Here is a 26,233-nt window from a genome sequence, read left to right as displayed (position 1 = left end):
TTTCCCCTTGCCTGAGGTGTGGAGACCCTCAACTTAAGCCACCATCAGTCGTGACTCTGTCTACCTCTTTCTCTGTCTACCTCTTTCTCTGTCTACCTCTTTCTCTGTCTACCTCTTTCTCTGTCTACCTCTTTCTCTGTCTACCTCTTTCTCTGTCTACCTCTTTCTCTGTCTCTCTTTCTAATGAGATAGTGTCCCTATAGTCTGGTAAGACGATGACATTCACCTTAACATTCACAGACCACCAAATGGAGCAAAGGTTCAGATTGTTCTGAGCACAGTAACATGCAGTATGAGGACTGAAAGAGGCATCTGAAATGAAAAATTGCTTCAATTTGGGTGATTCGACAGTTCCTTTAACTCTTGGTATGTTCACTGTATGATAGAAACTGATGTAGCATGTGATATTGTATTTTCAAATGTGATAGTACCTTATTCATTTGTGGTCTGTTGTACTAGAAAGTGAAAAGTAATAGCTGTTGTTTTGTACAATGAATTAAGTATTAATGAATCTAAAATGGATATAAAACCCAGCAGATTAATTTAAGGACACATGAAGGACACCATTTGGATCATACTATAAATGTTATGGCCACTTTTTTTCTGATGGTTCAGCAAGTTGAATGTGTTGAAAAGAGCTGTTCAAATATGAAGTATGTAACTGAATGACTCTGACACCATTTTTAAAAAAAAGTTTTGATTTTATTTTCCTTTTTAACCTTAGGTGTTATGCTTGCATCTGAAAAGGTTTCATTGGACAGCTTATCTGCGAAATAAGATAGATACATATGTAGAGTTCCCTCTACGAGGTCTAGACATGAAGTGCTTCTTATTGGAGGTAAATATATTCTGATATGATATTTTATCTACTATATTTATACAAGGATGTAAATATTGCAGAATATGTTCTCTATCTGAAATCCTTATCAAGTCTTGCAGTGCTGTGCCCAGCCCTTCTGTGCGTATTTCATGTCCTCTACAGAGAGGCCCTTTTCCTGCTGGATTCTTCCACTTACACACTATAATTTCAAGGAAAAGCCAGAACAGTTGTGGAAAAACACCAAAAATGGCATTTTTGCAATTTCCCCAGGTTTCTGTGGTTTTCTGCTGTAATTTTGATTATTGATTATGAAACCCTCTCTGGTAATTCACCATTACATTAAGTCTTATAAATAGGTACACTAAAATTTCACATTCATTTCCTGGAATGCCTTCCCAATCAAATGTTTTGTTAATAGCTTTTGGGAAGAGTTTGTTGTCTGCCATACTGAGTAACATCCTAGGAGACAACATGAAAATTGATGGTAGTGTTGATAGTAAGGAGGATGGTCTCAGGCTACAGTTCAATATTGATCAGCTGGTAAATTGGGCAGAGCAATGGCAGATGTAATTTAATCCTGATAAGTCTGAGGATTTCCACAGTGAATGATGGGTCCATTGGAAATGCTGAGGAGGAAAGGGACCTTGATGTATAAGTCCATAGATACCAGAAGGTTTTAGCACAAGTAGTCCGGGTTGTGAAGAAGGCAAATGGGATCCGCTCCTTCGTTAGTCACTATGTGGAATACAGAAGCAATGAAATGCTCTTACAACTTTATAGAGCATTGGAGTGGATTGCAGTGGAGAGGGTACAGAGAAGCCTCATAGCACCAGGGTCCCAGGTTCAATTCCAGCCTCAGGCAACTGTCTGTGTGAAGTTTGCACATTCTCCCCGTGTCTGCGTGGGTTTCGTCCCACAGTCCAAAGATTAGGTGAATTGGCCATGCTAAATTGCCCATAGTTTTCAGTGCATTAGTCAGGGGTGAATGTGTGGACTTGTTGGACCGAAGGGCCTGTTTCCACACTGAAGGGAATCTAATCTAAAAAGATACACCTGGGTTTTGCCAGTGATGGAAAGTTTCAGTTATCAGGAGAAATTGGGTAGGCTGGGGTTGCTTATCCTGGAACAAAGGAGGGTGAGGGGAGATCAGGTTGAGGTATGCAAAATTATGAGAGGCATAGATAGGGTTGATAGTGAGAATCTTTTCCCCATGGTAGATGTGTCTAAGAACCAGAGGCTTAAGTTTAAGGTGAGAACTATGTGCTTTAGAGTGAATCTGAGGAAAACGTTTCTACCCAGAGGGTGGTAGAACTGTGGAACGAACAACCTGAGCGGGTGGTGGAGGCAGGTACTTTTGCAGCATCTGTATGAGCACTTAAAATACTAGGGAGTTTAGTATAGTATAGGTTATGGACCAAGTTCAGATAATTAGGATTAGTATAATTTGGAGTTAATTGGTCAGCATAGACATGGTGAACTGTTTCTGTGCTGTGTGGTTCTGTCTCTATCTGCTATCCGCATGCCCCACAGCATAACAGGCCTTCCACATCCATCAAAGTTTTACTTGCACATCCACTAATATCATTTATTGTATCCGTTGCTCCCAATGCGGTCTCCTCTACATTGGGGAGACTGGGCGCCTCCTAGCAGAGCGCTTTAGGGAACATCTCCGGGACACCCGCACCAATCAACCACACCGCCCCGTGGCCCAACATTTCAACTCCCCCTCCCACTCTGCCGAGCACATAGAGGTCCTGGGCCTCCTTCACCGCCGCTCCCTCACCACCAGACGCCTGGAGGAAGAATGCCTCATCTTCCGCCTCGGAATACTTCAATCCCAGGGCTTCAACAGTTTCCTCATTTCCCCTTCCCCCACCTCACCCTAGTTCTAAACTTCCAGCTCAGTAACTGTCCCCATAACTTGTCCAGACTTGTCCTACCTGCCTATCTTCTTTTCCACCTATCCACTCCACCCTCTCCTCCTTGACCTATCACCTATCACTCCCCCACTCACCCATTGTACTCTATGCTACTTTCTCCCCACCCCCACCCTCCTCTAGCTTATCTCTCCATGCTTCAGGCTCACTGCCTTTATTCCTGATGAAGGGCTTTTGCTCGAAACGTCGATTTCAAAGCTACTTGGATGCTGCCTGAACTGCTGTGCTCTTCCAGCACCACTAATCCAGAATCTGGTTTCCAGCATCTGCAGTCATTGTTTTTACCAGCATGACTTCATACACCAGTCTTAAAATGCTATGTGCTTCTCTTGCAATAAACATCATACTCTACAGTTCTCTGACAAGACAATGAACCAAGTGACCTTTGAGCTCATATTTACTTGATAACTGTTAAACATTTCTGCTAGACAATCCAAGTCAATACCAGAAGTGACTCATCAGTCATTTGAAGAATGTAGCGCAATGTCATCTTGAAGTCATAAAGATTTACTACTCAGTGTAAAAATGTTTTGAAAAAAATATGATTGGGGACCTGACTGGTTGCATTTGGCCAGGTGAAAGTTAGACAGTGATGAGTAACTTTTCACATGAGTAAATTTGGTATACAGTCAGACATCACTGTCCTCCACTATTCACACACATGCTGTCCAAGTAATATGTAGGATCAGCTGTGCTCTCAAGCAAGTATTTTTAGAAATAGTGAGGTGAAAGAAACATTTTCAAGGTTTCAATAAAATTTGGAGTGATTTAGTAGGTTTGAAAGTATCTGTGTAAAGAGAAATTTGGAGTTTCAATATTTGAATATCTTTCATAGTTGGCACACACGAGAAAGTATTTCAGCCCAATCTGAGTGTGCTGACTCTCTGAAAGAGCAGTTTACCTGGTGCCGATCCCCGGGCTTCTTAAGCAATCCCACACATTCATTCTGATCAGCAATCTCCCTTTGCTTCAATTGAGGCTGCATTCCAGATTTCAACCGCTCACCACTGACAAAGTTTTTGCTCATGTTAGAATCACTACTGTCCACACTGACCCTCTGAAGAGTAACCCAACCAGACCCATTCCCCTACACTTACCCCGGGCTAATGCACGTAACCTACACATCCCTGACCACCATGAGCAATTTAGCATGGCCAGTTCACCTAACCTGCACGTCTTTGGACTATGCGAGGAAACCCACACAGACATGGGGAGAATGTGCAAACTCCCACAGACGGTCGCCTGAGGCTGGAATCAAACCTGTGTCCCTCGCACTGTGAGGCAGCAGCGCTAACCACCATTAGCTTCCTTTGCCAACTGCCTTAAATGTGCACTGTCTAGTTTTTGAGGCTTCCAACAATGGGAACAATTTCTCCCTACCCAGAACCCTTGATTTTGGATGCCTATATTAAATTTCTCTAAAACGTCTCTTCTCCAATGAAACAGTCGCACGTTCATAAATCAGTAACTGAAGTGCCTCATTCTTGTGAATCTTTTCTGCACCCTCTTTCATGCCCTTATGTACTTCCTAAAATGCGGCCAGAACAAGTGCAATACTTCAGTTGAACTCAAATAATATTTTACACATGTTTAGCATAACCTCCATGCTTTTGTACTGTATGTCTTAAATGATCAAGCCCAGGATATTTTGTCAAAAATTCTCTCAACCTGTCCTTCAACCTTCAATAATTTATGCACACTTGCTATAGGCTCCTCTGGCCTTGTACCCCCTTTTTGGGTTCTACCCTTTAGTTAATATTGTGTCTCCATGATCTTCCTACCAATATGAATCAGCCTGTTTTGTGTTCCTTTGAGTTTCTACAGTACCTTCCTCATAACTCATAATGGTCCCAAGTTTTGTGCCATTCACAGATTTTTAAAATGTGCCCTGTAACCCGGTTACTAATATATCAGGAACAGCAGGGGTCCTAACACACACCTGAGGAACTTAGAGTCATAGAGATGTACAGCTTGGAAACAGACCCTTCGGTCCAACTTATCCATGCCGACCAGATATCCCAACCCAATCTATTCCCACCTGCCAGCACCCGGTCCATATCCCTCCAAACCTTTCCTATTCATATACCCATCCAAATGTCTCTTAAATGTTGCAATTGGACCAGCCTCCACGACATCCTCTGGCACCTCATTCCATACACGTACCATCCTCTGCGTGAAAAAGTTGCCCCTTAGGTCTCTTTGATATTTTTCCCCTCTCACCCTGAACCTAAACCTATGCCCTCTAGTTCTGGACTCCCCGATCCCAGGGAAAATACTTTATCTATTTATCCGATCCATGCCCCTCATAATTTTGTAAACCTCTAAAAGGTCACCTCTCAGTCTCCGACGCTCCAGGGAAAACAGCTTTAGCCTGTTCAGCCTCTCACCTGTAGCTCAAATCCTCCAACCCTAGCAACATCCTTGTAAATCTTTTCTGAACCCTTTCAAGTTTCACAACATCTTTCCATTAGGAAGGAGACCAGAATTGCATGCAATATTCCAACAGTGGCCTAACCAATGTCCTGTAAAGCTGCAACATGACCTCCCAACTCCTGTACTCAATACTCTGACCAATAAAGGAAAGCATACCAAACGCCGCCTTCACTATCCTATCTACCTGTGACTCCACTTTCAAGGACTTGTGAACCTGCACTCCAAGGTCTCTTTGTTCAGCAACGGTCCCTAGGACCTTACCATTAAATGTAGAAGTCCTGCTAAGATTTGCTTTCCCAAAATGCAACCCCTCACATTTATCTGAATTAAACTCCATCTGCCACTTCTCAGCCCATTGGCCCATCTGGTCCAGATCCTGTTGTACTCTGTGGTAACCCTCTTCGCTGTCCACTACACCTCCAGTTTTGGTGTCATCTGCAAACCTTACTAACTGTACCTCGCATCCAAATCAGTTATGTAAATTACAAGAAGTAGAGGACCAAGCACCGATCCTTGTGGCACTCCACTGGTCACTGGCCTCCAGCCTGAAAAATAACCCTCCACCACGACCCTCTCTCTTCTACCTTTCAGCCAGTTCTGTATCCAAATGGCTAGTTTTCCCTTTATTCCATGAGATCTAACCTTGCTAATCAGTCTCCCATGGGGAACGTTGTCGATCGCCTTACTGAAGTCCATATAGATCACATCTACTACTCTGCCCTCATCAAAAAACTCAATCAAGTTTGTGAGACATGATTTCCCATGCATAAAGCCATGTTGACTATCCCTAATCAGTCCTTGCCTTTCCAACTACATGTACATCCTGTCCCTCAGGATTCCCTCCAACAACTTGCCCACCACCGAGGTCAGGCTCACCGGTCTATAGTTCCCTAGCTTGTCTTTACCGCCCTTCTTAAACAGTGGCACCACTTTTGCCAACCTCCAGTCTTCCAGCATCCCACCTGTGACTATCGATGATACAAATATCTCAGCAAGAGGCCCAGCAATCACTTCTTTAGCTTCCCACAGAGTTCTTGGGTACACCTGATCAGGTCCTGGGGATTTATCCATCTTTTTCCATTTCAAGACATCCAGCACTTCCTCCTCTGTAATCTGGACATTTTGCAAGATGTCACCATCTATTTCCCTACAGTCTATATCTTCCATATCCTTTTCCACAGTAAATACTGATGCAAAATATTCATTTAGTATTTCCCCATTTTCTGTGGCTCCACACAAAGGCCGCCTTGCTGATCTTTGAGGGAGCCCTATTCTCTCCCCAGTTACCCTTTTGTCCTTAATATATTTGTAAAAACCTTTTGGATCCTCATTAATTCTATTTGCCAACACTGTCTCATGTCCCCTTTTTGCCCTCCTGATTTCCCTCTTAAGTATACTCCTACTTCCTTTATACTCTTCTCAGGATTCACTCGATCTATCCTGGCTATACCTGACATATGCTTCCTTCTTTTTCTTAACCAAACCCTCAATTTCTTAAGCCATCCAGTATTCCCTATACCTACCAACCTTCCCTTTCACCCTGACAGGAATATACCTTCTCTGGATTCTTGTTATCTCATTTTTGAGCCGTCCCTTTACCTGTGAACATCTGCCTCCAATCAGCTTTCGAAAGTTCTTGGCTAATACCGTCAAAATTGACCTTTCTCCAATTTAGAACTTCAACTTTTAGATCTGGTCTATCATTTTCCATCACGATTTTAAAACGAATAGAATTATGGTCGCTGGCCCCAAAGTGCTCCCCAATGACACTTCAGTCATCTGCCCTGCCTTATTTCCCAAGAGTAGGTCAAGTTTTGCACCTTCTCTAGTAGGTACATCCACTTACTGAAACAGAAAGTTGTCTTGCACGCACTTAACAAATTCCTCTCCATCTAAACCTTTTACACTATGGCAGTCCCAGTCAATGTTTGGAAAGTTAAAATCCCCAACCATTACTAGCTTATTATTCTTACAAATAGCTGAGATCTCCTTACAAGTTTGTTTCTCAATTTCCCTCTGACTATTAGGGGGTCTATAATACAATGCCAATAAGGTGATCATCCCTTTCTTATTTCTCAGTTCCACCCAAATAACTTCCCTGGATGTATTTCCGGAAATATCCTTCCCCAGCACAGCTGTAATGCTATCCCTTATCAAAAATGCCACTCCCCCTCCTCTCTTGCCTCCCTTTCTATCTTTCCTGTAGCATTTGTATCCTGGAACATTAAGCTGCCAGTCCTGCCCTTCCCTGAGCCATGTTTCTGTAATTGCTATGATATCCCAGTCCCATGTTCCGAACCATGCCCTGAGTTCATCTGCCTTCCCTGTGAGACCCCTTGCATTGAAATAAATGCAGTTTAATTTATTAGTCCTACCTTGTCCCTGCCTGTCCTGACTGTTTGATTCACTTCTGTTCTCAACTGTACCAGTCTCAGATTGATCGCTTTCCTTACTATCTCCCTGGGTCCAATCCCCCCAATTTACTAGTTTAAATCCTTCCAAGCAGTTCTAGCAAATTTCCCTGCCAGTATATTAGTCCCCTTCCAATTTAGGTGCAATCCGTCCTTCTTGTACAGGTCACTTCTACCCCAAAAGAGATTCCAATGATCCAAAAACGTGAATCCTCCCATACACCAGCTCCTCAGCCATGCATTCATCTGCTCTATCCTCCTGTTCCTGCCCTCACTAGCTCGTAGCACTGGGAGTAATCCAGATATTACTACGCTTAAGGACCTCCTTTTTAAATTTCAGCCTAACTCTCTGTAATCTCCCTTCAGAATCTCAACCTTTTCCCTTCCTATATCGTTGGTTCCAATGTGGACAATGACCTCTTGCTGGACCCTCTCCCCCGTGAGAGCATTCTGCACCCTCTCTGAGACATCCTTGATCCTAGCACCAGGGAAACAACACACCATTCTGCTTTTTCTCTGCTGACCACAGAAACGTCTGAACCTTTCGCCAATCTGAAACAAAATTGTCCACCACTCATCAAAAAAAACTTGAACAAGTTATTTCAACACAAGTTGTCTTTAATAAATTGCATGGCTTTGTTAATTAATTAACCCACAATTGTTGAGGTAACCATCATTTTCATCCCAATTGTAATTTCTAGCAACTTCACCACCACCTTGGTTAACCTGACTGGCCTGCAGTTGCTGGGCTTCCTTTTGAACAAATGTGTAAAAGAGTTCATATATTTCAGTCCTCTGGCACTACCCAGAGTCTAAAAAAGAGTTAAAAATTATATCCAGTGCTGCCTCAACTTCCATTCTCAATACTTTAATGCCTTAATAACTTAGGTGCATCTCATCTCGTTGTGGAAATTTTTTCAACTCTAGGAACAGACCACATTCCCAATGTGGTGAAAGTAGATACTGCTGATGCTGGAGATTAGAGTCAAGATTAAAGTGGTGCTGGAAAAGCACAGCAGATCAGGCAGCATCCAAGGAGCAGAAAAATCAATGTTTCGGGCAAAAGCCCTTCATCAGGTTGCCCTTCGAGCAAAAGCCTTCCTGATAAGGGCTTTTGCCCGAAATGTCAATTTTCCTGCTCCACGGATGCTGCCTGACCTGCTGTACTTTTCCAGCACCACTCTAATCTTTCTAATACCATCAGCTTTTCAATTTTAAACCTTTCAAGAGGCTGACTACTTTTTCACCATGATTTATTTACATTGCGTTTATACCTTGACGAAGTCAGAAGCAAAGTATTTATTTAGTTCCTCAATCATGTCCTTGCCTCCAAGAGTAAACTTTTTGCCTGAATCTGTCCTACTCTTCGTTTTACCACCTTTTTGCGATATATGTACTTATGGATAGCTTTTGATTTTCTTTTTATATTAGCTGCTAATCTCTTCTCAAATTCTTTCTGCTTCTGTAAATAGGTATTGTGGGCTGCACGGTGGCACAGTGGTTAGCACTGCAGCCTCATAGCGCCAGAGACCTGGGTTCAATTCCCACCTCAGGCAACTGTGTGGAGTTTGCACATTCTCCCCATGTCTGTGTGGGTTTCCTCCCACAGTCCAAAAATGTGCAGGTTAGGTGAATTGGCCATGCTAAATTGCCCATCGTGTTAGGTGAAGGGGTAAATGTAGGGGAATGGGTCTGGGTGGGTTGCTCTACGGTGTGGACTTGTTGGGCCGAAGGGCCTGTTTCCACACTGTAAGTGATCTAATCTAATCTAAGTTCCTCTCTGAACTTTCCATGTTCAGTCTGATTCTCCATTTGATGACTGATATAAGCACACTTTTTCTTCACTATCTTTATTTTTGTCATCCAGGAAACTCTGAATTTGTTTCTGCCCAACCTTTTCCTTCTTTGGCAATATATTTTGGCTTTGGCACAACTCTCCCTTTTTTTTAAAGACAGCCCTTGTTCAGCTACAGTCCTGCCTGCCAATCTATGGGGTTCTGACTCATGAAATAATTCTGGCCTTATTGATCTTAGTGGTCCCAGCTCTGTCTTGATGCAATCTTCCAGCCTGTACAGGTCTTCTCTCCCCAGAGCCAGTCCACTATTCCAGGAATTTAAATCCTATCCTCTTGCACTATCTTTCTTTACCTTACTAAACTTTACTACTTTTGAGGTCCTGCTGTTAATTTCCGATGTAACTTTCCAAATTTGAACTGCAGGACAACATCCCTCATTTCTACTTGTGTCATTTGGTACTAATAGGACCATGACTGTGGCTATTTACTTTTCGTCCTCTGGGTGCTCTGCAATATTTTGGTGGAGTCAGGGCAGTAATGCCCATCCCTTTGCCCTCCCTCCTCACTTTGTGCCTTCTCACCAGGAATCACAGTGGTGCAGGAGGCCAAACGGCCTCTCATGCCTGGGGTGACTCTGTTATCTTGTACCAAGCTCCTGCCTTTTCCTCATATCCCTGCACACCATTACTAATAAAAAAAAATCCAACATCCTCTTGAATATCTCATATGAACCTTCCTCTACAACATATTAGGTAGTGAATTCCATATTCTAAAAATTCTGTGAAAAAATTATTTCTCACATTACCCTGCTTCATTTACACACCATTTTAAATCTATGCCTGCTTGTTCTTGTTTCCTTTTCAAGCTTCAAGCAGGAAACTCTTCACCCTGTCTACTTTGACTATGCCCATTCATGACTTTGAAAACCTTAATCAGGTCACCTCTTAATCTGTCTTTTCCGGGACAAACAGATCCACCTCCTTTAAACTATTCTCATTGCTGAAGTTTCTTATCTCTAGAATGGTTCTTGTAAATTGCTTCTCTCCTCCCTCCAGTGTACTTACATCTTTCCTATAATGTTTTCACCCATAACTGTATATACAGTACTCCAGCTGAGGTCTAACACACATCTTGTTCAAATTCAACATCACCACCTTGCTCTTGTACACTATGCCCCTATTAATAAACTTGAGAACAGTGTCTGCTTTATTTACTGCTGTCCTGCCACATTCCAATCAAAGTGCATCATCTCATGCTATTCTGCAACAAGTTTCATCTGCCCACTTCACCAGCTTGTCAATGTCTTTTTAGTGTTCCACAATACCTTCACAGTTTACAGTTCTTCCATTTTTCACTTCACCTGCAAACCAGGAGAGAGGAGAACAATGGCCAAATACGGACCCCTGGGGAACTCCACTGCAAACCTTCCTCGGCCTGAAAAATATCCATTGACCATTACTCTCTGTTTTTGATCACTCTTCCAACTTTGTACTATGTTGGTCATGATATAAAAGTGACAACAACTTTCTTACAATTCGGCTCAGTGGCATTTTAAACAATGCCACTGCCCCATCTGTCATCCTCCATCCATCTGTTGTCCTCAGTTGCAGATGTGACCCTTCCTGTATTATTAAAACAGAGAAAGATTTGCCACATTTTCAAAGTGAAACAAGCTATGAAATTCTGAGAGGGGATTCTCAATGAATCAAGTAAGGTTACAGGTTGGGACATGAAAATTGTGGGAATAGTCTAGGTAAGTTTACAGGTCAGGACGTGGAGAATGTGGGAATGGGTTAGGTAAGGTTACAGATCAAATGTGAAGAATGTGGAAATACAAGTAGCATTACAGGTTGAGATGAAAATGTGGGAGTGGGTCAGGTAAGATTTCATGTGGGAATGAGGAGAATGTGGGAATTTGTCAGGTAAAATTACAGATTGGGATGTGGAAAATGGTGAATCAGCTGATGAAGAGAAAAATGTAATAACATCTGACTGTCTTAAAAGATGTTTGCACTTTTATTTTACCCCATTCTAGCCTGAGAACAGTGGTCCAGAAAGTTGCCTCTATGACCTTGCAGCTGTGGTGGTGCATCATGGTTCGGGGTGAGCATGTTTGTTTTTAGTGTCTTCGATTTGAGGGTTTACATACAATTGGCAAACACTCTTTGTGATGTACAGGTAGTTCTCCTATAATGTCGTGATTGTGTTCCAGCGAAACCTCGTTAAATAGAAAATCACTTAATGGAAATAATGGGACCTATGGGAGAAGTGGGTTTAGGAGTAGACCAGCAAAGAATATCATTCACAATTGCTTAAAAATCACCCAAAAGTCTAACGCAAAGTATAATACAGCCTGAATGAAGGTTGAAATCCTATTTATTAATGAAACTAAAGCAAATTTAACACAGTACATTTAAGAAATGTAAGAAAGCTGCTTTCTGTACAGTACCTCTCACAGAAAGCTGCTCTGTCACCAGATGACATCAACGCATGTGCAGGACAGCACGGAAGCCAGCGCTAACACCACGCATGTGCACAATGGCACAAAGACCAGCGCTAACACCATGCATGTGCAGGGCAGCACGGAGGTCAAAACAATGACTGCAGATGCTGGAAACCAGATTCTGGATTAGTGGTGCTGGAAGAGCACAGCAGTTCAGGCAGCATCTGAGGAGCAGTAAAATCAACCTTTTGGGCAAAAGCTCTTCATCAGGAATAAAGGGCTTTTGCCCGAAACGTCGATTTTACTGTTCCTCGGATGCTGCCTGAACTGCTGTGCTCTTCCAGCACCACTAATCCAGGACAGCACAGAGACCAGTGCTGACACCATGCATGTGCAGGACAGCATGGAAGCCAGCACTAACACCAGGCATGTGCAGAATGGCACAAAGACCAGCGCTGACACCACGCATGTGCGGAATGGCACAAAGACCAGCGCTGACACCACGCATGTGCGGAATGGCACAAAGACCAGCGCTGACACCACGCATACGCAGGACAGCACGGAGCCCAGCGCTGACACCACACATGTGCAGAACAGCATGGATTCCAGTGCTAATACCACGCATGTGCAGAATGGCACATGGACCAGCGCTAACACCACGCATGTGCGGAATGGCACAGAGACCATTGCTAACACCACGCATGTGCAGGACAGCACGGAGCTCAGCGCTGACACCACGCATGCGTAGGACAGCACAGAGCCCAGCACTGACACCATACGTGCAGAATGGCACAAAGACCAGCGCTAGCATCGCCCATGCGCAGAACAGTATGAAGACTGGCACTGACGTCACACATGTGTGGAGCAGCACAGACACTGGCACATGTGCAGAACTGCATGGAGATTTCAGCATGGACATTGGTGCATTAGCAGAAGGAAGCACAGGAAATCATCCCTGCTGGAATCTATTGCCAACAGAGGTAAGCATTCTTGAAAACACTGTTCCCAAATTCGTCAGCAATATTATAGCCAAATCGTGCTGCAAAAACACATCTTATCCGAGAACTACCTGTACTTGAGTAAAAAAGTTATTCTAAGATTTAAATAATGTGACAAATGCATTGCATTTTGTAGTGAAAACATACCAGAGAATCCAGTCCAGAGCCAAGACAATGCTTGACCTGTTTAAGTAGTGTGCAATTCTCTAATTGAGATACTAGTCTGATCTTTCCACCAATAATGATGTTGCATAGTTGACTCTGAATTTACTTTAGTTTATTTAATAACTCTTGTCATGTCTAGTTTGACCATAATGCCATTATGAATCCTTATGTTTTCTAAGTCGTCCTGATTCTACATATACTCAGTTGGTGATTTTGAAAAGCTGAAGGCTTTGGTGAAAGCCTTTAAATTACTTAAGGAGGCTCAAAGAGGTGGATTGGGGGAGAATGATTCCTGTTATGGGGAAGACATATCTGTGTGTGTACATCTGCAAATACTTCAATGAGAAAAATTGATTGGTGTTTGTATTTTGTCGGTGATAATTGTCTTCAATTTTAAACTAAAAGTGCTGGACAAACTTAACAGATCTGGCAGCATCTGTGGAGAGAAAAACAGTTAACATTTTGAGTCTAGTGACTCTTCGTCAGAACTGTAATTTGCTGGGAAATGGTGATAGTTGTATGATGATGGAGGGTGGGAGGGAAGAGGAGTGAGATGAATAGATGGAGGTGATGCCCAGAGAGAGAGAGAAAAGAAAGCACACAAAGGGATTAATGACAGGAGAGGATTGGCTGTGGGGGAAGCAATCCATGCAGAGCAGGACCAGTCCTGAGTAGTGTTCCCAAACAAAGAGACCTTGGAGTGGAGGTTCACTGTTCCTTGAAACTGGAGTCACAGTAGACAGGTTTGGTGTGCTTGCCTTTATTGGTCAGTGCATTGAGTATAGGAGTTGAGAGGTCATGTTGCAGGTGGACAGGCCACTTTTGGAATACTGCATTCAGTTCTGGCCCCCCTCCTATAGGAAAGGTGTTGTTAAACTTGAAAGGGTTCAGAAAAGATTTATAAGGGTGTTGCCAGGGTTGGAGGGTTTCAGCTATCGGGAGAAGCTGAATAGGCTGGGGCTTTTATCCCTGGCATGTCAGAGGCTGAGGGTTAGTTGGTTGATTTGATTTATTAGGTAAAAACAATGACTGCAGATGCTGAAAACCAAATACTGGATTAGTGGTGCTGGAAGAGCACAGCAGTTCAGGCAGCATCCAAGGAGCAGCGAAATCGACGTTTTGGGCAAAAGCCCTTATTCCTGATGAAGGGCTTTTGCCCGAAACGTCGATTTCACTGCTCCTTGGATGCTGTCTGAACTGCTGTGCTCTTCCAGCACCACTAATCCAGTGATTTGATTTATTGTCATATGTACTAAGTACAGTGAAAAGTTTTGCTTACAAGTAGTACAGGTAAGCAAGGACATACCCATCGTAGGGTGAAGTAAACTTGGACAGTGAGACATGACATCATACAGGACATACACGAATCAGGATCAATATTATCAAGATCAGCATGATTTGAAGTTAGAGAGTCCATTCAGCAGTCTAATAATGGCAGGGGAGAAGCTATTCTTGAACCGGTTGGAGTGTGTGTTCAAGCTTCTGTATCTTCTGCCTGACAGAAGAAGTGGTAGGAGAGCATTACCAGGGTGGGATGGGGTTTTGATGATGATAGCAATCTTTCTGAGGCAGCGAGAGGTGCAAATGGAGTCCATGGATAGTGCTGAAAATAATAAATGCTGGAGATCGCAGCGGGCTAGAAGCATTTGTTTTCAGTACAGATTCCAGCATCTGCAGTAATTCACTCGAAGGATGAAAGATTGGCTTCAGTGATAGTCTAGGTCGTGCACACAACCTTCTGTAGCTTCTTACAGTCCTGGGCAGAGCAGGTCCATTATGCACCCAGATGGTATGCTTTCTGTGGTGCATCTGTAAAAATTGGTGAAGGTACTTATGGGCAAACCGAATTTTGTAAAAGACCTGAGGAAGAAGTGGCATTGCTCGGCCTTCTTGACTGTCACATCTACATGGGAAGTCCAGGGCAAGTTGTCAGAGTGACCTTATAGGAGTTTATAAAATCATTAGGGGTATGGATAGGGTGAATAGTCAAGGTCTTTTCCCTAGGTTACGGAATTCCAAAATGTTTAAGGTAAGTAGGGAAAAATTTAAAAGGTATTTAAGGAGCAACATCTTCACGCAGAGGGTGGTGCATATATGGAATGAGCTCCCAGAGGAAGTGGTGGAGCTGGTACACTTACAATATTTAAAAAGCATCTGGATGGATATATGAATAGGAAGGGTATAGAGAGATAACGGCCAAATGCTGGCAAATGGGACCAGGTCAGTTTAGGATATCTGATTAGTATGGGCAAGTTGGACTGAAGAGTCTGTTTTGTCCATCTCTGACTTTATATATGGATGAGGAATGGACATAGAGGGAGGTGTTCATGTTCTGAAATTGTTAAACTCATTGTCAGGGCTGATAAGGTGCCTAGACAGAAGATGAGGTTTTGTTCCTCCAGCTTCTGTTGAGCTTCAGAAGAACACTGTGGCAGACCTGAGACACAAATGTTGGCATAGGAATATGGTGAAGTGTTGAAGTGGGAGACAACTGGAAATTCAGTGTCATTTTTATGGATATCTTGGAAGTGTTCCATAAAGTGGAAGCTAGAATTTGTTTTGTCTTCAGTAAAAGTCCTGCACTAACTAGTAGTTCTGCTCAGCTGTTCATCTGTCATTTTTTAAATAAACTGCAAGTTCAAATTCCTGTATGTTACAGCTAAATTACTGGCTTTCTCTATCTGATGTTGGATAAATATGATCCTTGTAGTAGCCAGTTGACAATACAACAGGTTTGAGAGCTGTAGAGATGTATACTGAACATTATTTACATCAGGAAGTGCCTAGAAATGACTGTGAAGAGAAATGGTGAGATCCAAAAGAATGGGAAAGCTCTGACCTTTAACATTTTAAAGCTTGCTTTCATTTGTGTAACCTGATGACATATTGGCAACCCAATGAACTGCAACTTCGGAACCAAATGTTTTCCACAAGACAAAATTAGTTCATGGTTAACAGTTGAAAAAAATGCCCATTGACTAAATTATTTATGAAATTGTCTCTTATTACTGCAAACAGTTTAATTTGGAAATCTATTCTAGTAATTCTTGTATTCAGGAAACCAAAAGGCCCAATCGACACCCATACCCCATGAAAAAAAAATAAATTAAAAAAAAACTTCCATTTGTAATTCCAATTACTTTTCAAGCAACATTGTTAAAAGGTCCATTTGAGCTTCTTTCATTTACTGTTGCCCCAATATAACCATTACAGCACAGAAAAGGCCCTCTGGTCCATTAAGTCTTCACTGACATAATTACCATGAAAAATGCGCTAATCCCAATTGCCTACACTTGTCCCATGTCCTTAAATGTTATGATATTTGAAATATTCATCCAAGTATGTTTTAAAATTTATAAGGTTTCCAACCTCCACTACTTTCTCGGGAGTGCATTCCAGATTCCCACTGCCCACTGAGTGAAACATTTTTTTTCAACTAAATCCACTCTGAATCTCTTGCCGCTTTACCCTAAAACTATGCCCTCTCGTGTTTGACCCCTCAACCAAGGGGAACAGCTGCTCTCTATTCATCCTGTTCATTTCCCTCATAATCTTATACACCTCAGTTTTGCACCTGCACCCCAGTTCTCTCTGCTCTAAAGAAAACAATCCAAGCCTATCCAATCTTTCCTTATAGCTCAATTTCTCCATCCCAAACAATATCCTGGTCAACCTTCTGTGTATCCCCTAGGGAGAAACTTTTTCCCTCAGAGAGATCATTAACCAAGGGGCACAGTTTCAAGGTAAGGAGCAGGATATTTAGATGGGATTTGAGGAAAATTTTCTTTTTCCATAGAGGGTTGTGACTGTTTCAAGCTCCTGCTTACAAGGGTGGTAGAGGCAGGAACCTCAAGATATTTAAGAGCGACTTAAATTGAAACGCTAAACTGCCGAATTCTGGAAAGTGGGATTAGAATAGATAGATGTTTGAAACTCCTTAATGTGTCACTGGGTCTGATTCCTAGAATGCCCTTCCTAAAAGTACTGAGAGAACTTTTACCAAAGGGATTGTAGCAGTTTTGAGGAGATAGCTCACTATCTCACTATCATCTCCAGGGTGGTTAGGGATGGGCAACAGATGCAGGCTCAGCAAGCAACCCCACTTCCCATCAATGATTTTTTAAAAAATCTCTAAAATAGGATCAAATTATTTCGTCTTGACATTCAAATTTGACATGGATGATTTCCCTGCCATCAACACCTTAGAGTTTAGCTGATAAGTGAGTTAGATACCACCACACGCAACTTTTCTTTGTGGAGAGAGTTTGAGTTGCTAAGGTTTTTTCCTCACACCCCACACCCAGTGTCATAGCTGCTCATTATTTACATGTACTCAAAAACGTGTTCTTCCAAACCTTAACACAAACATGAGCAAACCTTATCAATGTGATTGGTCAGACATTAACACAGTCGTGTATATATATATAAAGGAGGTACAAGAGCACGTCTGAAGCTGAAAATTCTTTGGTGCCCAACTCATCTCCTGTCTCGCCAATGTCTGTCCACAATCTCCAAGCACAAGTCAAGAGTGCAATAGAATACTCTCCACTTGTTCAGCCAGGTACCTTTCAACTTGTACTTCTAGGCGGCAATGGTCACAAGGGCTGCAGATACATGGGAGCACCATCACCTACAAAGTTACCTCAGAGTGTCATACCATCCTGACTTGAAACTATGTCGCTATTCCTTCACGGTTGCTAGTTCAAAATCACCTAGTTATCCCTACGGTCCAAAGACTGTGGTGGTTCAAGAAGGGGTTTATCACCACATTCTTCAGTACAACTATGGATGAGCAATAAATGCTAGACTCACCAATGATGCTCACATTCCTTGAAGGATAAAAACAAACTATTCAGCTCTGTTATCCAGAGACCCGGATATCATTCAAATTCCAGATAGTACATTAGGTCACTTACAGTGTGGAAACAGGCCCTTCGGCCCAACAAGTCCACACTGACGCGCAACCCACCCATTCCCCTGCATTTACCCCTTTTACCTAACACTACGGGCAATTTAGCATGACCAATTCACCTGACCTGCACATCCTTTGGACTGTGGGAGGAAACCGGAGCACCCAAAGGAAACCCACGCAGACACGGGGAGGATGTGCAAACTCCACACAGTCAGTCGCCTGAGTCGGAAATTGAACCCGGGTCTCTGGCGCTGTGAGGCAGCTGTGCTAACCACTGTGCCACCGTGCCGCTCTCAAGTATGGGCCTTAAGAGTGAAATCTAGCAAACGATGAAAAACTGTGGAAATGTAGGCTCTTTAGCTTTGAAACGGATTAGAAATCACATAACAACAGATTATAGTCCAGCAGGTTATTTGAAATCACAAGCTTTTGAAGCACTACTCCTTCATCAGGTGAAATGAAGGGAAGCACATCAGGAATGAAGGGCTTTTGCCCAAAACATTGATTTTGCTTCTTCTCTGATGCTGCCTGAACTGCTGTGCTCTTCTAGCACCACTAATCCAAAACACAGAATTTATAGGCAGATGGATCAAAAGATAGGACTGGTGGTGTGAGTGGAGTGTTGACAGGCTGAATAACAAATTTCTGCAGATGATCAAAAGTGTCAGGTGTGAGTAACGTGTCAACAGCTGATTAGCAAATGAAGGGATGACATGTGATCCAATTAATTGAGGTAGAGAGATAATTACAAAAAACTAAAAATAAGATGGTGTTGGAAACAAACCAAATGGTTGGAACAACATAATAGGTATGAGTCTCATACTGAGGATCTGACCAAAGTAGCAAGTAATTCAAAACTGTGCAAACTAATAATGATAGAGAAATCATAATAAGTTATCAAGGTGATAGTGTCAAAACAGAACAGTAAGGAAGATTTTGCAAATACAGAACAGTATGGTGGGGTTGCACGTAGCTCGACACGAACTCAAAGTTACGGTTGAGGCCGTCTTCATGGGACTTGACTATCAGTTTCTGCTCAGCAGTTCTGCGTTGTTGTATATCTTGAAGACGGCCTTGGAGGGCGCTTACCTGAAGATCGGAGGCTGAATGTCCTGGACTACTGAAGTGTTCCCCAACTGGGAGGAAACAATCCTGTCTGGTGATTGTTGCACGGTGTCCATTCATCCATTGTCGTTGCATCTGTATGGTCTAGCCAATATACCATGCCTCGGGGCATCCTTGCCTGCAGTATATGAGGTATACAACATTGGCCAAGTCATGAGTACCTGCCATGAACGTAGTGGGTGGAGTTCCCACATATGGTAGCATCCATGCCTACACTCACTATTTGTACTATCTTTGGATCTCTTTGCCTATAAATTCTGTGTCTGTGTGATTTTCTTCATTTCACCTGATGAAGCTTGTGATTTCAAATAAACCTTATAACCTGGTGTTGTGTGACTTCTGACCTTGTCCATCCTAGTCCAACAATGGCACCTCCACATCATTGAACCAGAGTTACTGAGGAGTCTTGAGGTCTGTAAGATGTTAGATATTACCAAAAAGTTAAATCTGCATTTAATCCTAATACTGAAGACTTGCCTCTTAGTGATGAGGGTTGGAATGAACTTCTTAAGTCCTTGAGTCTAGGCCAGGATGGCTAGCTCATTTCCATTTGGGTGTAAGGGAATTAAGAATGGTTAAACATGCACAGAAAAGGAGAGAACCAAATACCACTACCTGGCTTAAATAAAACATTAAAGATATAACCTTTTAATGGGCTTCACTGTTAATAGTCCTTTAGATGTACTTGGATATTGTTAGCAACTGGAGGTTCTTCGAGGTTTCAGTTGAAGAGTGGACTGAATGGTCTTCCTCAACCAAATTTTACATCCAGTATAGATGGCAGGCAAGTAGAGTTTCTGAGTCCAGGGCTCATATGGTTCAGTCTGCTTTTCTTTTAGTTTCTTTTATTTTCTTTTTTTTTTCTCTATTTTACTTTTCTCTTGTTAAAGGGCTCAGTTGCAGCGGCAGCATCAGCAGTGGTAAGTAAGCCCAGCACAGACTCATGGCGATGGTATCATGGACTCATGGAGTTTGGGTTCCCAGTGGTTCTGCATTGATGAAGTGGTCCTAGGACTGACTTATGGTTGCTGTGACGGAAGCGGGTTTGGCCCAGAACTGGATCCTGCAACAGCTACATCAGCAAGGTGGGCCTGAAGCAAACTCATGATGGCAGCCGAGTCAAGTTTAGGCTGGCATGATACCCAGAGGCATTGGTGGCATCTGCATTAGCAAGGTCCAGCATTGGTGGAGGTGAGATGGTGCCAAAGGGTAGCAACTTTCATTCCAGTGGTGGTAGCATAGCAAAGGGATTCATGCCTAGCCACCAGGCCCTTGGCAGAGGCCTTGACAAGAAGGACTCTAAAGTTCAACACTTTATTTCCATATTCTTCTGCCTTTATATTCTATATTTTGGTTTATTTCTCTGTGCCAGAGAGTGGAGATGCTATACAACACTTTTCACTGTATTTTGTACAAAAATACATATGGCAATGAATAAGTCAAATCACTTTAGAGTAGAGCAAAGATACACAATCTGAAACTTTACTGAAATTAATCCTGTCCCAAAACAGAATCTAGAAGGTTTGCATAACTGACAATGTAGTAATAATCTTTTAGATATAAGTATAATTTAGCTTAAAGCAGTAAAGTCCATAAAAAGTTATATCTTTTTAACACTTTATTTAAGCCAGATGGTAGAACTTGGTTCTCTCTCTCGGAGCATGTTTAATCATTCTTAATTCCCTTACTCCCAAATGGAAATGAGCTAGTCATCCTAGTCGAAATGAAATGGAAATTCAAGGTCCCCAATAATTGAATGTTCAAGCTGGAAATCATTAGCAAGCCACATTGTGTTTGTAGGTAGAGACAAGTGAAACATCACGAACATGCTATGAGAGAGTGGACTTGGAACCTGTGGACAGTTCCAAATAGCAAAGAGTGTTGTGGACAGCTGGGGATTTACCTTCAAGAAGGGAAGATTATAAGGTTAGCCACCCAACGATTCTTTCTTACTGTGCAGGTACTGATGCTCAAGTCTGAACTGAAAGTGGGAGGTCATTAACTTATATAATTGTACTATGATCATTCTTATTTTGACTGTTGTTCTGTGCATTCATCAATTTCTGTGAAGGTTGTCAAAATGTATTCAACACTTAAGTCACAAAACGTTTTGTATCAGGATTGCTGTATTACATAACTTGCAACTGGCCTGGAAACCAACGTTATAAGCTGTTCTGTTTCAGTATTTAGGTGTTTGACTGTTTTTTGATAGTTTTGTATCCTGTATAATGTATAGACATTACCGTTGGATGTACTGATCTGACTGATCAACTTGGTATTACTACATGATTACCAGGACTTAAGGTACAGCAGCTGGGCTAGTGTAGATCTTACTGTAGATGATCTTTTCCTCTTTCTACTTTTCTTCGTCTACATCTCTCCTCCTGTGGTGAAAGCAACAACTCTTTGGTGTATTTTCAATAATTTCAATCACCCCTACTGTCATGTATTCAAGTGCCTGTATGTGGGTGTTGACTATCATTTGGCAGGGATCACTGATGAGACATGCAGGGTTTGGAAACCCTGCCCAGTTTCTTCTATATTCACCCTCCAGTTAATGGAGCTGCCACACCCCAAAAGCTATTCCATCCCAACTGATGGTGTATTGATGCAATTGAAAACTGAACAAAAAAATAGAAATTTGGAATAGATTGGATAGTGAGGACTGAATTGCCTGATTTTCTTCATAGAATGCTTGAGACAACTGCATTGAGTTTTGATTATCTTTGCACATCTTAAAGCTTATGATGAGCTGCTGAGTGGCAGGCTAGGATGGTTACAGATCATATCTGTGGGATGTATTACCTGATCTCATTGGAAAACCTCATCACCTTTACATTTGATCTGTTTTGTTTCTGCTCCCTACACCTTCTCCAGTGGTTGTTTTATAGGATATAGTGACTACAGTTGAAATTAGATGAAATCATTGCCACATCCAGGACCCAACCACTAGTTTCACAGTGGGGTGGGGGATCTAGATGACTTTCTACTCAATGGACGGAGAGGAAGCATGATTGAACTTGAGGAAATTTGCTTTTATATGATATGGGAATACTTATAACCACAGTCACAGTCGAATGCTATCATATTCATTTTAGTAAGGCATCTCTCTTATCCATGCCCTAATAATGCTGGCATTTTCATGGGCATACTACTATAGGATTGCATTGCTCAGCCTGGTCCCCTCTAGTTGATATGAATTAAACTGGCCACTGAACAAAGATTGCAAACAAATCAAATTACTTTGATTCTAATTTCTTCATTCCAACTCATGCGTAAAAATAAAACGTAGGAACACTGCATTATTTGTTGATTTTAATTACACACTGAAATAAGAAAAAGTTTACTGGTAACTTTTGTAATTTTATGTGAAGTAATAATATGTGACTTTTCTGAATACAGCAGTAACTTTTCTTTTCCTCTCAGAGTTGGCTCGGGTCATTACACTGCATATGCAACTCATGAAGGGCGTTGGTTCCACTTCAATGACAGTACTGTTACTTTGACTGAGGAAGAAACTGTAATGAAAGCCAAGGCCTACATCTTATTCTATGTGGAACGCCAGACCAAATCGGGATCGGGCACCAAACTTTAATGCATCCCATCTTTTTATATATATTTGCAACATATATACTGATTTGGAGCGCACACAAACAGTTCCACATTTCCATAAGTACTTGATAGCTCAAGACTATTTTCATCTTGCACTTTTAAATCGCTGATGAGAATTTTGTTTATTGCAGCATTGCTAGTGTCAATACAGTAATCGAGGACACCTGACCTAATTTTAGCCTATCACAAAACCTCAACAGAATATTTTTGAATCTGTAATGGCTGCTGTTGATCAAGAATTTAGTGGCTCGGTTGACATTGAAATTGAATATTTTGAAATGATCTCTGTACTATACATTATGGGATAGCATTGATTGGCTTCAAGGTGCACTTACATTAGTGTTTCTTCAACTGTTCACACTACATCTTAGTCTGTGATTTCTAATTTGACACAAGGTTCAGAAGTCCTTATTGTTTCAGCAGTCTTTCTGCCTGAAGTGTACCAAGTGATAAAACACTTCAGTTTAGAGTAAGTGCACAAGATCAATAAAGTGCTGATGTAAGTGTTTGAAATGATTGTCTGCACAAGAAACTAATTGAGTATCCCTGAACACTTGCCCTTCTCTCTGATAAACAGCATATTACTGTCTATATTCAGAACTTGATGCTGAGATGAAGTTCAGTATTATGAGATACATGGAGTGTAACTACACCTTGACTCTGCATTGCTATACCTTCCTGTAACTGCCCATTTAAAATGGAAATAGACCTGTCTGTAATTGTTAGGGTTTTTTTCTGTTGTCATTTTTCTTGTGACCACTTGTAAACACTGGTAACTCAGAACAAAAGTATTCATCCCACATTCACCCATACTACAGAGGTACATTTATGATTTACATTTTAATTTAGGTTTTCAACTCTATTGTTTCTAAAAAAAATTCTCATTTTCTTGAGGTGTCACCAGGCACTTGCATCTTTCAGAAAGCATGAACAGTTAAAAACAAATTATGGTATGAAAAATAAAATGAACTGCTGTGTAAAAAATGGCCTTCTCATCTATCCCAATACTTTGCTGGGCAGAGTAGGGTTTATGCATAGCTATCTGCATCACGTGTTGCCAGTGAGTGACTATGATTGGATGTAGGATTGTAAGTATGGCTTATGATTTGCAACATCACCTGATTAAGAAAGACAAATTAAACATGCTGTGTTACATTTGGGGAACCAGAGTCTGGGTGCATCTTGGACAAAATCTTTTCTAACCATTACAGTATACAACATGAAATAGTCTTGTTGGAAGAGTCTTTTACTTGTATAAAATGGTATGATGTTATTTTCGTACCAGGATATAGTCCTTTTTACTTATCAAAGACACTTCTCTCATAAATTCCATTTATAGTGGCCTGAGTGGTGTTTTAATTACACAATGAGATGAATGATGTATTTGCATGTGGATGTACTATACAAGGCAGCAGCAGCAGAAAAGGCAGTTTGAGGTTTCAGGCACGAGACTCATGTCTCTTAAATGTGAAAACGTACACATCCTAAACTTGAATCTGCATATTGAAACTGTACAAACTTATTTAAAATATTACATTGTTTTGGTTTCAAAGTTATGAACTGACACAGTAACATCAATCACCATGGCATTTATTCAGTTTAATCCCCACAAACAAATCTTGATTGTAAATGTACTACTATGGCTGCTTATAATGATGGTATGTATATTAGTAAATGTTCATGTACTGTTTCATTGATAGTAAAGTGCAATGTTAATGATGCAAAACAGTGTTCTGTCTTTAAAAATAAAACATTTTATAAAGGAGTTTCTTTCAGGGAAAGGTAGTGATATAGTGGTAATGTCACTGAACTAATAATCTAGAACTTCAGACTATTGTTCTGGGAATATGGGTTTGAATCCTATCATGGCAGATTTGAATTGAATAAAAATTTTGAATTAAAAGTTAACCTAGTAGTGACCATGTCAATTATCATGAATACCCATCTGGTTCACTGATCTTCTTTGGGAAAGGAAATCAGTCATCCTCACCCAGTCTGGTCTGCACGTGGTTCCAGACCCACGTAATGCACTTTGGTAAATGTTGGTCAAGCTGACCACGCCCTCATCTCCATGAGTTTTTTTTTCAAAATGTCATGTTACTGGGACTTTTATGGTTTATAGCTGTATTGAGATAGATACTTATTAGAATGTCACTAATTTGATTATCTTGAAGAGAAACTTAATTTGTTTCTGATGTTTTTTGGACAGTTAGGCGAGACTTTGAAAGCCTAATCAACATGTTCAAAAAGGTTATGCCATGTCTGGAATAAGTGAGACAGAAACCAAGCCCTTCTGACCCAGAGAAGTGCCAAAAAAAGTCCTATCAATAATTTCTAACCTGCTGCCAATGTTCTGTTCATCTGTTACAAAATGTATTTATTTGATTTGCCTCCTCATTACCTTGGGGCAGTGGAAACCTATTTATGTGCATTTCCCAATAGGTGACAGTCACTACACCCAGAACCAAGTAAATTGCTGTGAAATATTTGAGACATCAGAAGGATGTAAGGTCCACATTGAGTATGTTATTCCTTTTAACTGTATTTAATTACTCTTCGCCAACATCATGAATTAATCTCTTAACTCCTTGAAATGGTGCTTCTGAGTCTGAAGGGCTGTGTAAAAGGTAAAGAATCTGTTGAAGTTTTTTTATCTTTGAAGCTGAATTTGGCAGGGCCCAATGTATCTCACTCTTGTTGGCAGAGCTGTGAAACCTTACTTGAGAGAGAATTAGTGGAGGAAGAGGAAATTGCATTCCCAGTTTATAAATTAGACTTTCAATTGTATATTCAACATATGTCATTTACAAATTTCCTGGTCGCTACTTTCACAAGAAGCTTTTACCCATTCAAACTGCTATTTTAAAATAATGGGAATATGATTTTTGTGCACTACATTTTCACCACAAAGGAGTGGCTGTCTGACCACAATTTTCATTAGTACAGAAATAGCAAGCAAGGTACTGACCATTTTCACAGGAACGGGTACGAAGTTTTGTGTGTGTGTATCACTGAAGCAGATAGCCTTTTAAATCACCAGCTACTTCTACAGAAGTGGGATTGTGGCATCCGAGTGTCATGGATGCCTGGAATGGAACCTGGAGTGTTTCCCATAAGATGTGAATTCATTTCTTCCACAAAAAAGACCGAGTACCATTTGGAGAGGCGAGGTGCACCATTGAACTTATTTTTAGGTGTGAGGAGGAGGTTGGGATCAGGTGTTATTCACAGATGACTAGATTGTATCAAAGAGGTGCATAAAATACTTGGAATGTCAAGTGGTTTGATAAGTTTCAAACCTGCTGGAGTGTGCTTAAATAATGGAATTTTACCTTTTCTCCCCTCCTGTGCACGTGGGTACTAGTATGTTGGGTGAGTTTGAGAGTCTGTGGCAGAGGTGAGTATGGTAGCCATCACAAGGAGAAGATGCTAAAAAAACTTGAAAGGGCTTAAGGTGGATAAACCACCTGGACCAGATGGACTACACCCCAGAGTTCTGAAGAAGATAGCTGAAGAGAAGGTGTAGGTGTTAGTGGTGATCTTCCAGGGATCACTAGAATCAGGGAGGGTCCCAGAGGACT

The 26,233-nt window shown here is 41.5% G+C and overlaps 1 protein-coding gene across 5 annotated transcripts in view; it reads left to right on the top strand.

Moving 5' to 3' along the window:
* The window catches only part of usp3 (ubiquitin specific peptidase 3), a 209,889-nt gene extending 185,511 nt beyond the window's left edge, over positions 1–24,378 (top strand). For 4 of the 5 annotated variants that reach the window (XM_072553325.1, XM_072553326.1, XM_072553328.1 and 1 more), the window contains exons 13-15: positions 725–838; positions 11,433–11,500; positions 22,467–24,378. In XM_072553325.1, the coding sequence (XP_072409426.1) occupies positions 725–838; positions 11,433–11,500; positions 22,467–22,635 (351 nt within the window). In that variant the 3' untranslated portion in view covers positions 22,636–24,378. Of the gene's footprint in view, positions 1–240; positions 369–724; positions 839–11,432; positions 11,501–22,466 lie in introns of those variants that run through there. The other variant, XM_072553329.1, reaches the window with a different exon arrangement.
* The last annotated feature ends 1,855 nt before the right edge of the window (positions 24,379–26,233 follow it).

The sequence above is a fragment of the Chiloscyllium punctatum genome, chromosome 33 (assembly GCF_047496795.1).
Source record: "Chiloscyllium punctatum isolate Juve2018m chromosome 33, sChiPun1.3, whole genome shotgun sequence".
In the NCBI taxonomy this organism is placed as follows: Eukaryota; Metazoa; Chordata; class Chondrichthyes; order Orectolobiformes; family Hemiscylliidae; genus Chiloscyllium; species Chiloscyllium punctatum.
Note: the sequence above shows the minus strand (reverse complement) of the source record. Positions and strands in the feature narration are given on the sequence as shown.